At 41.6% G+C, this 11,271-nt stretch overlaps 1 protein-coding gene across 1 annotated transcript in view; it reads right to left on the bottom strand.

The window, feature by feature from the left end:
- Nucleotides 1–11,271, bottom strand: part of slc8a2b (solute carrier family 8 member 2b) — a 156,396-nt gene that overhangs the window by 138,012 nt on the left and 7,113 nt on the right. Inside the window, exon 2 of the mRNA XM_037677693.1 lies at nucleotides 557–1,012. Within this exon, the coding sequence (XP_037533621.1) occupies nucleotides 557–940 (384 nt within the window). The 5' untranslated portion in view covers nucleotides 941–1,012. The remainder of the gene's footprint in view (nucleotides 1–556; nucleotides 1,013–11,271) is intronic.

Genomic DNA, 11,271 nt, shown 5'->3' with positions numbered 1-11,271 from the left:
GATTGACAGATGGACTGATGGATGGACAGATGGACGGACAGATGGACTGATGGATGGACAGATGGATGGACAGATGGATGGACAGATGGACAGATAGATGGACAGATTGACAGATGGACGGACAGATGGACTGATGGACAGACAGATGGACTGATAGACCGACAGAAGGACAGATGGACTGATGGAAAGACAGATGGACAGACAGCTGGATGGACAGATGGACTGATGGATGGACAGATGGACAGACAGATGGACTGATGGACGGACAGATGGACAGACAGATGGTCAGATGGACGGACAGATGAACTGATGGACGGACAGACAGACAGATGGACAGACAGATGGACAGACAGATGGACAGACAGATGGACTGATGGACGGACAGAAGGACAGACAGATGCACGGACAGATGAACAGATGGACAGACAGATGGACTGATGGACGGACAGATGGACAGACAGATGCACGGACAGATGGAGGGTACTTCCAGTTCCCCCTCTTCACTCCGTGACCTGGGACAAACGTGCCAAAACCAGTGAACCTGCTCCAGTCTTACCTGTGACGTGATGACCTCTATGGAGGCCATGAAGCGATCTGCGATGATGGACACTCCCAGGAACATGTACATGAGGGACACGAAGTAGATCACAGCTCGGGTCACCTGGTACCCGAGCCCGGGGCGGTCAGGCTTCCAGACGGGCAGCAGGATGCCCGGACTGCAGGTCGCCACCTCCTCACACGTCACGCTGCCGTTAGCCGGCGTGCTGTTAGACGAGGCAGGAGCAAAGGTCGAAGGCAGCGTGGAGGGCAGGGCCGTCCTCAGGTCCGGAGCAAAGCTGGGCCTGCTGCGCTGGGACTCCGGCTGGCAGGGGGGCAGCGGGAGGAGGAGGAGGAAGAGGAGGAGGAAGACGTGGGTACAGAGAGACATGGTGGCGTTCATTCCCACGGCGAGGAAGAGGATGATGAGATCAGGCAGAGACGCAAACGGGAGACGCAGTTGAGCTGAGCTCACCTGGAAACAAATCACAGGAAAAGATCTTCACATTCATGAACTTTGACCTTTTATTTTAGTTTGACTTAAACTAGACTGAGATACAAAGAAAGTAAAACGTGTGTTGACTTTAAAACGTTTCATAAAGTTTAAACGACTACAAACAAGTCAGTCTGACGGACACTGAGCTACAGCTAGGTGTGGTAGCAGCTGAGAGTCATCCTCAACTCGTCCTCTGAGGGTGAGCTCACAGCATCACGAGAAAACATTTCTCAACACGAGGGGAAAGCTGGGCCTTTTATAAAAATCATGTTTACTGTAGAAAACTTATGAATATTTTATATTTATAGCTTTTCCTTTCTGACACTTTTTCCTTTTTCATCATGTTTTTATTTAGTTGTGTTTGTTTAGAGTGTGTCGTTTGTACCTGGTTTTTATACATGTATAAAGTGTTTCCTGTTTTTTTTTTAAAAACATGACAAAAATAATAAAACGTTTTTATTTCTGTTCACAAGCTGTGCACACGTTTTCATTCATAGACGTGCCAACAAACGAACTGTGGTGGTTTTCATATTCCAGTACGTCCGAAAGTAAAACAGGCTGTGTTGAATAAAGAGCGGATTAAATTACAAACAAACAAACAAACTCTTCAGGGAGTCATCACATGTAAAATAAATGACAAAACCAATTTAAAGAAACGGTTCATAAATTCTTTAAAACACATCTGCCGGCTTTTCAAAATAAGAGTTCAGTTAGAAGAAAAACCTGGTGCTGTTTGTGTCTGGTCTGCGTGACAACGATGGACACGACCGAACAACTGGACATGCTTCCGTCTCCGACACAAGACACAAACACTTTTGAAGCTAAAAACGAACCAGTTTCCAGTCTTTTCAAATGTGTTGTGGAAACCAGCTGTTCTGTTCACGTCAGAGACTTCCATCGTTAATCGAGCTCGTCTCTTCAAATCTCTGACTTCCCTGCGGATCAACCTGGCTGCTCATGCAGAAGCTGAAAGAGCTCAGAGGGTTTCTGGTTTGGAAACATGTTCATCCTCCTTGTTTGCTCGTCACTGAGGCATCAGGAAACGCACAGGCCGCAGAACCGTTCTGCCGGAGAAACAACAGAAAAATGTCCACACAAAGTCCCTCGGAGCTCCTGACGTCCCTCTGATCCGCCGCAGGGTTCAAACTAAAGATGCTCGAGTGAAACGGCTGAAAACTGATGAGAACACGTGCACGTAAAACGTTAAAAAACATCTTTATCTGTGACTTTATGTTAATTTAATATAGCCAGGAGCAGAAAACCTCCAGTAAATAAAGCCCTGACTGTTAAAGTCAGACTGAGGGACTCAGCCCTCCAGCATGGATGATGTTCAGACGAGGTTTTCTTTTTGAAATTGGATTTATCTCGACTCAATACAGATTCTGTTTGCGACTGTACACACACTGAATGCCTGATGTGTCAACCCACTGACACCACACGTCCTCCAGCCTGAAGCCTGGCTCTTGTTGGGATGTGACTGCTGGACACTAATTACAGACACATCATTAAAAAAACGTAGCTCTTCACATAAAACCAGGGTCATATCTGGCCCATGGGCCTTCAGTTTGATTCCTGTGACGGAAACTTAAGCGCTTCGGTGCCACGAGGCCCACCGACTCGAGCGGGGACGTTGTAAAACCTTAGAAAATATTAATTAATTAAAAAAATCAAAAGGTGCACACAGTAAGAGGGTGAACGAAGCGTAATCTGGGATTATGTCAACAGAACGAGGCAGATTATTCAGAGGAAGAGTGGTCTGAGCAGCAGCACGAAACATTGGTGTGAACAGGATCTAAAGCAGCCCGAACTGTTTTTTTAGTTGTAAAGAGGTGGAGACACGGAGATTAGAAGAGACAGCAGGTAGACAGGAAACAGAAAGTTTGGAAGAACAAATAAAACGAGAAGAAAGGAAGAGTCCTAAAAAGATGAATGGGGACTAAAGTGAGGGATAAAGACGGGTAATAAATAGGAAGAAGGCGGGGAGGACGAGTGAAGTCGTCGATCAGACTACAGCCGCAGTGTTGTCATGGCGACAGGGCTGTGGGATGGAGGGGATCAATCAAGGGGTGAGCTCAGGTTGGAAATGTATCGAGGGGGAGACAGACGAATGGTGGGAGAAGTTCATCACGCATGCACACACCTGTACTGTTAGTAAAAATGCGCAGATTAGCACACTGCTCTGTCAGCGATGAGCAGAACGCCAACAGACTCACAGGAAGTAAAATAAGAGCCGGTCACGTTCGGCTGCTTTTAACTCACCGATTCGTTATTCAGTGCAAGTGTCGTGTCAAAAAAAAAACAAGACATGGACAAAATTTATTTACTGCTGAACTTGAAAACATTATTTTTAGTTAAAAACAAGTTTGGTCATGTTTTAGCGGTTAAAGGCACTCGTTGTAAAGTCCAGAAGACTGGACCTGAACTCTGAAAGTCATTACTTCTGCACGGTCCTTTGATCAGCTCCTTCTCGTAGTCACCGTTTCCTTCGAACGTTTTTTTTTTTTGTTTACCTACGGAAACAGCCGAAGTGTCTGAAAACTTACAGGTCCGGCAAGTCGTGTGTTCAACAGCTGAGATCAGTCGATGTTTATTCTTGTCAGCCGTCTCACTCGTTCTTATTTTATTTTTTTATTTCACATTTAGCAGCAGATTCACTCATATTTCCACCTAAATGTCTTCGAGAAGACTTTACGCTCGTCTGATACACGTTTACCTTCACGGCCCACGGCCCGGTCATGTGACTCGAGCTTCCAGGTGGTTTTCAGCTAATTCCGCTGAATGCTTTGTTTACAGTGAGTGTGGACCCACGTTTCAGAATTTCCAAACATATCTGGGAGTAAACTCGTTCAAACTGCTCCATTCAGGATGAACTTTTTAACGTTTGAATTGATTTCTGCAGGGAGACCCTTTAAGTTCTTCTGTAAGTAAAATAACAAAATATCAGAACATCTCATTAGTTTCCATCTATAGGAAAGTCATCCTCATCTCTCTGGTAGATCTTCATGAAGAAAATCTTCATATCACCTCTGTTTATTAGGAGGTAAACTCCACTTCTTACTAATTCCAGTCTAAGAAATAAAAAACATTTTCATACAGCCTGATGGCTGCAAAACAAGCATGTAGGCCTGGATTTAAATAGCAATTCATCTTTCCGTCTAAACTCTGTCGCAGCCACCGTCCTGCTGTTCTGAGAGGGTAAAACCAGCAGCGAGACATTAGTTTTGATAGGACCTTCTGTTTCTCTGCATTCATTATTAAAGACATGGAGCTCCAGAGAAAAGAGCCGTTCACTCTGCTGCCAGAAACACCAGCAGCTGCGATGATCTCTACAAATGAAACTTTTGGTATCCTGAGTCTGTGGAAGGCAAACGTCTTTGTAAACCATTAATTAAGTTCAGTTTTTAGACCAAACACCTCTGAGGGATGCTCTCCAACTCACTTTATAATATCTGTGTCCCCCACCCCTCCCAGGTAAAATGTGGATATAAAGTAAATTATATTTATTTTTCTGCTGCTGCTGTTGATACGCTGTATTGTTTTACATTAATAAGTGTTTTGCTTATATTTTAAATCTTTTAGCGTACCGTTTAGCGTTCATCTTAGTGTATATCTTCTTATAAACCATAAATTTCACTGTATAAGTCACACTTTTTTGCATAAATTAGCACGCCTGTAACTTATACAGTGAATCAACGTATTTGTGTTTTTTTTTCCATATTTATAACCAAATGTTTGACTGAGATCTGACGATTTCATTCATTTTGACATGGAAAATATTGAACACTACCATTTTCAGCCACTAGAGGGTCCTCAACATATACGGTAAGCCAAGCGTCTCATTAATAGGTAAAAGTGTCTATTAATGAGACACTTGGCTTGCCATACAAAGTTACGTTCTTCTCGCTCCAGAACTCCTGCGTCAAATCAGCTGCATTTCACCGCCCGGCAAAATGCAGCTGATTTGACCATTAAAGTGCATTTATTAAGGAAAAGTTCAACTGAGACACACCTTTACTATAATGTCGAGCAAAAAAAAAAAGTTTTTAGGTTGTTATCTTGCTAAATTCTTGTTAAAGACCTCCTGTGCACGCTCCCGAGGCCGCCATTTGGCAGCCAATCGATTTTTGGCACAACACCGGCCCACATTTCCAGGTTGTTAGCGGTGACACGTAACAGATGTAACTTATACAGTGAAGCAACTTATTTATGTTTTTTGCACTTTATTAGACATTTTTGGACTGACGTGACTTACACGGCGGTGCAACGTGTACGCTGGAAAATACAATAATGTTTCTTTTTACACTTTATATTTTTGCTATTTTTGGGTGTAACTGGGACTCTGAGTACACAATTTAATTCCACCTCATGTTCACATGTGATGTGAATGGCAATAAACTTAACTTGAACTTTTTCCTACTTGAGTTCGGTACAGTTTTGTTGTCCTGCTGTGGTTTTTCCACCCAGCTTTGGTAAAATTTTCTGTACTTCTGGAACTTTAAAAGTATTAAACATCTGTTTTGTTTATTTTAAAACAAATCTAATAAACAAACTAAAGTCAGCAGCACTTTGCTCTCGTTCAGATAAAGTTAAATTTTTTTGTGGCCTTCAACCCAAAGCCTGAGTCTTACTGAGGCTGTTCATCATTGGATCATGTTTTTACACAGTCCGTGACTCCATCGTGTCGTTTGGTGGGCGGAGCTGTGCTCCTTTCACATTTTCTAGATCTTCACATGCCTATTTTGTTTTTCTTTAAAATTTCAACCCTCTGCACCTCTCCAGTCTCTCTTCCACCTGCTCCCTACTCGTCATCCACAGACATCATGTAGTCCATGGGGACTTTATCCTGACCTTGGTTGTCATTCTGCTCATTAGACCAGGTTTCAAACATTTCTCTGGACTAAAAACTGCTTTAAAACACAACAAAATAAATTCAGATGCAGGATTATTTGAGTGTCCTGATGCTGCTCAATAATCCAGGTCGATGACTCCAACCAGGTAAAGTCAGGTCCTCTGGACAGATTCTACTTTGTTGAAACGTTTAATCTTTTATCTTAAAGACGTCTTCAGTCTGAGGAGCTGCAACAAACTCAGTCTTATAAGCAGCACCTTCTCATGGTGGATCAACCAGTTTGTTGTTGACAGCCAGAACGAGCTGTTCACATGCAAAAGGACAGGGAGGAGTAAAGGAAGTCATCGTTGTGAAGAGAACTTGTCCATCGTTAAACAGGGGTGGGGATCTCCATGTTCAACTGTCACCTTCTTACAAAGCTGTTATTGCTAGCATCACTCAGCCCTCTGTGAATAGCAAGAGGTCATCAGGACACCAACAGTCTGTCGTTAGGCTGATGGTCCTCCTTTTGCATGTGAACAGCTAGTTCTGGATGTCAACACCACACTGGTTGATCCACCAGTTGATCCACCATGATAAGATGCTGCTTATAAGACTGAGTTTGTTGCAGCTCCTCGACTGAAGAAGTCTTTTGGATAAAAAAAAGAAACGTTTCGACAAAGAAGAATCTGTCCAGAGGACCTGACTCTACCTGGTGTTGGATTTCATATTTTTATACTTTTTTATATTTCCTATCAAGCATTCAAATGTCATGGTATACAAAGTGTGTGCGTGTCTTTCTTCAAGAGTTGAACTATATTTATAGAAAATGTTTACTTTTCTAACTATTTTACCTTTAAATATAATCTCACATTAGCTAAGGATAATTTTACAAGTTCACATTTGATATATTACAAGCAATCAAAACAAGCCAGGGAGCAGGTAAGATATTGACTACTCAGGAGAGAAGAGTCTTCCTTCTGTTAACTGAACAAACATTTGTATGATAGATTACAGGTAGACTAACTAAAACCCTCAGGTCCTTCCGTTAATAAGAATTAACGTTTAGTCGTTTTAATCATTGTTTGACACAGGTTTCAGTTTAGATGAGAGGACACAGGTTTAATCTTCACAGTAAATTACAAGAGAATATTACCAGATGTTAGACTAAGCAAGATGGGGGCAGGGTGGCTTCAACTGAACTGAAACACAATTATAATAAGATTGATCAATTAAGAACACATAAACATGAGTTAGTTAATAATTAATAGTTATTAATTATCCCTAGAAAGAAACAATTTTAACACAAATCATTTGGTATCAATAAGGTATAATCAAGTTAAACTGAAACAAACAGAACCAAACAAAGAACCGATTTCAGTGAGCCATAAAACTTCTTATCTGTGGAATGTGGACATTAATGTCCTTGACAGAGCAGAAGAGCACCGTATCCATAACAACCTAGGGTCTAAACCAATCAGAAAACTAGCCTTCTCAAAAAACAAAAAAGGTTGAATCATGTCATCTGGACTTCGTTTTTTTGTTAAAAAATAAACGTTTCGCCCCTCATCCAAGAGGCTTCGTCAGTCTGAGGCCTAGCCATCTGGTATTACCCAGAAGCCACCCTGACTCTTGTGTTTCAAGCCTGCCTCAGATACCCCTGAAGTCTGGCCTTTTCACTAATGGTTTCTCAAACTTTGATAAAAACCAGAAACAACAGGTGGGGGGTGAGCATTGCTTGGGAGAACTCATCTGATCAGGTTGGTTCGGTAAATGCTCCTGTATGCATACATCGTTATTTTGATTATATGTTCTCTGAATACTTGTAACCCTTTGTCAAATAAATCTTTTGAACTAAGGTGACCGTCTCAGCTGTCTTGAACACGACTGTGGTGAAAGCCACAACACTGGTTAGATTATCTGAGTGGCTATTAAAGTTTTTGTCCCATGATTGGGGAAAGAAATATCTAAAGTTTGACTTTTATGATGCAAATCCTTCAAAAACAACGAATATGTCTAGAGTTAGTATTTTAAATGGGATCTGTTTGTGTTTTTTTTTTAATTACAATTCAATTTAAGCATTCTGAATCAAATCTGTTGACACCCTTACAGCTCATTAAAACCCATTTCTTGTCTCATTTATTCATTCAGTTAAAAACACATTTATATCTGAATGCCGTGTTATGTCATAGAGTAAACAAAAAACTGTTTTTTTGTTTTGTTTTACAGAGATAGGCTCAAACAGTTTGGACAGAATTCCCTTGAAAAGACAAGTCTCTGTTTTAAACTCATGTTTCAAACGAAGTGTTGGAGCTTCATCACAGAAGCCTTCTTGCTCGTCTTCAGCCGGTTGAAAGGAAACAAACAGCTCCTGGGCGTTCTGCTATGGTTGTGTTCAGCACACTGACCACGGAGCGGAGAAACCAAAGAGCTGTCTGAGGAGCTGAGGCAGAAGATTAGAGATGTCCATGTAGATCAACTCTAATCAGCTTCATGCTCCTCCGACCACAGCTGACACGACTAATCAAAAAGGTCCATGGGACTGTAGCCAATCTGCCAGGATGTGGACGCAAGAGGAAATGCGACCCCAAGATGATCAGATGAGGAATGCGGTTGATAGACAATCCAAACCTTTCAAGCTGAACGTCATCTGTCACATTTTCAATCACAATGAGGTTCCACTATTGACAGAAAAGAAAATCAGCAAAAAGTGTGTCGACAAGAACCAACGTTTGTGGGACTGATGAGACAAACTGGGTCTTTTTGGCTCCCGTCACGTCGGCCATGTTTTATTAAACACTGTGAAAAGGTGCCAACAAACGTGTCTGTTAATGATGAGCTTCCACTGGTCTCAGGCTCAGAGTTCCTCTTCACAACGTTACAGTAGCTCCTCTGAGTTAAATTCCCTTCAGAGCTGCGGAAAATACAGTTCAGCGTTTCTCACTGGTTCACAGCTCATCAGAGCTCCTGTCCGTCTGTCAGGCTGATTTATTAACTTCATAAAAGAAGGAGGTACACACCCAGCTCTTTAACTTGTCCTCTGGGAATTAATCACACATTGGTTTTATAGTTTTTTGTGTGTTTTTTTTTTTAGATAAATGGGCTTCTGTTATCAGAGAGACAAATGCTCTCTTTCTAATGTTGATCTAATTTTAAAATATGATAAATAGGAACTGAATCTTTCATCGATGAAGCGTTGCATTTATTACATAACTCCACACTGCAGCCATCAGCACACAGACAATAAGTCTCCATTAATAAAACACAACTGCTGCTTTCACTGTACACTATGTTAGTCGGGATAAAAGCCCTGGCTGTATGGCTGTAATGTTAAAAAAAAATAAAAATAGATGTATACATGGAGGCTAAATAGGGCATGAAAGGAAAATGTCAGGGAAACGAGAGCGAGCAAAGAGAGCGAGGTGTTTACAGTCGGAGTCCTGAGACGACTTCCAGCGAGGACATCGATGAACACAGAGGACCTGAAAGTCTGCTCTCTGTCCTAATCTTTTATTTTATTTTTATTTAAAGGCAGATTTAATCCTCAGGCTGCTGCTGAAAAGCTCCTCAGTCAGAGAATTACAGCTGTGAGCTGAAGGTTTATTTCACTACAAATAAAAATGTAAAATCTTCCTCCCATGAAAAATGTCAGAAATTATTTAAGAAACAGTGGTTTGGCTGACTCATGAGGACAGACTGGGATGGTCTGGACAAGTCCAGATGAGGGACAGTGGGTATACTAGTAGAAGGATGTTAGAAATGCAGCTGCCAGGAAACAGACAAAGAGGAGATACATGGATAAAGTTAGAGAGGACATGGAGATGGTTGGAGTGAGGACAGAGGACAGAGTGAGATGGAGGAGGATGACTCGACGTGGCAACGTCTGAAGAGGAAAAAGCCCAAAGAAGAGGAGGATGTTTTGCAGTAAAGCACTAATTATGAATTTAATTTACAAGATTTGACCAAATCAGCTGTAACTTTGTTCCTCGTCTTCCTGAACTGATCGTCTTTTAACACTCGTGCAGAAAAGGCTGCAGGAGATCTACACACTTTTCAAGAGATTCGTTTCTAAACTTAATCTTCTTAAATCTGTCTCTGCTGAAAAACCACAGAGCTTTATTGTCACGTTGTCAGAAGATTGGACCCGATGGGCTTGAAGAGCTTGAATACAATGAAAACGCACTCCAGTACTCCTCACTAACTTTACTCCTCCTCGAACCACAGCCTGATTGTGGTGGAGGAGTTTGTGCACCTGAATGATCCGAGGAGCTCTGCTGTTGGGGGCAGTTGTAATTGCTCCTGTCAGGGTCTCCCAAGGCAAACTGGTCCTAAGTGACAAGCCAGATGTTAGAGAATTGTCAGTCAAGGGTAATGAATGTTTTAGTTGTATTTTTATACTGTGGCTGAGCTGAGAATATATTTCCCTCCTGACTCGAGCAGACTTCTCAATAACTTTGCGAGTAGGAGGATAACGGCTCAGAGGTGGAGGCTGGAATCATTTCCCGACATCAAGTCGTAATGTTCTGTGCAGTGAAAATGTTGGCTGTTTAAACACCGATCACTGATGGAAAAGTCTTACCTGCATCACAGACATGACAAGAGTTATGAAGTCGTAATCATCATCAGCAGCTGTCAATCAATTTTGTAGAGCGAGATAACTTTTTTTAAAGAATCTAAAGAATTATTTTACAGTGAATTGATCTTTATTATCTCGCAGCAGTCCCAGCTGCAGCTCAAAAACTTCACTTTGTTTTCTGTAACTACAGACAAGATCATAAACTCTGATCGACATCAAAAGCATCATATTGTGTGCGTTTGAATAAGACAGAATTAACCCTTTAACTTTATTATTATTCATGTAACTGCTTAAAAATACCAGTTTTAAATATTTGTTCCACAAAAAAAACTAGTCAGTCTTTTAGAGCTCTCTCAGCCTGAACTCTACACCAGTTTTTTATTTTTATTGACAAAACATTTATTTTAAGATAATTTTAAAAAGTGTATTTTCCTCCATTAGTACACACTCTGGATCAAAATCCACATCCTCCTCTGTTCTCCAGAGCTCAGATCTGATGCTTGGTTCTGTTGGCCCAGTCAGAGTGGTTCTGGACCCCCTCCTCTACAGAGGCAGATTTCCCAGTGGGGCTTGGTGCTCTCTTCCTCTTCTAAAACAAATCATGGTCACCCTCTTCATCAGCAAAGTCCTCACTGTTTGACTCGGACCGTTTTTCTCCTTCATGATCCTCTGCTCCGTCTGAGAGGTTCCGACTCTTCGGTTCCGTCCTCACATTGAAAAATCGTCTCATTGTTTTGACTCAAACACAAACACTGATTAAAATAAACACTAAACCAAAAAAGTCCACGCTCAATAATCCAGGTATACAATCCAACAGTTTTCAGTCGGGTCATC

Source organism: Nematolebias whitei, chromosome 6 (assembly GCF_014905685.2).
Source record: "Nematolebias whitei isolate Nwh7 chromosome 6, NemWhi1, whole genome shotgun sequence".
In the NCBI taxonomy this organism is placed as follows: Eukaryota; Metazoa; Chordata; class Actinopteri; order Cyprinodontiformes; family Rivulidae; genus Nematolebias; species Nematolebias whitei.
The sequence above is the reverse complement of the archived record's forward strand: the minus strand, read 5'-3'. Positions and strand labels throughout refer to the sequence as shown.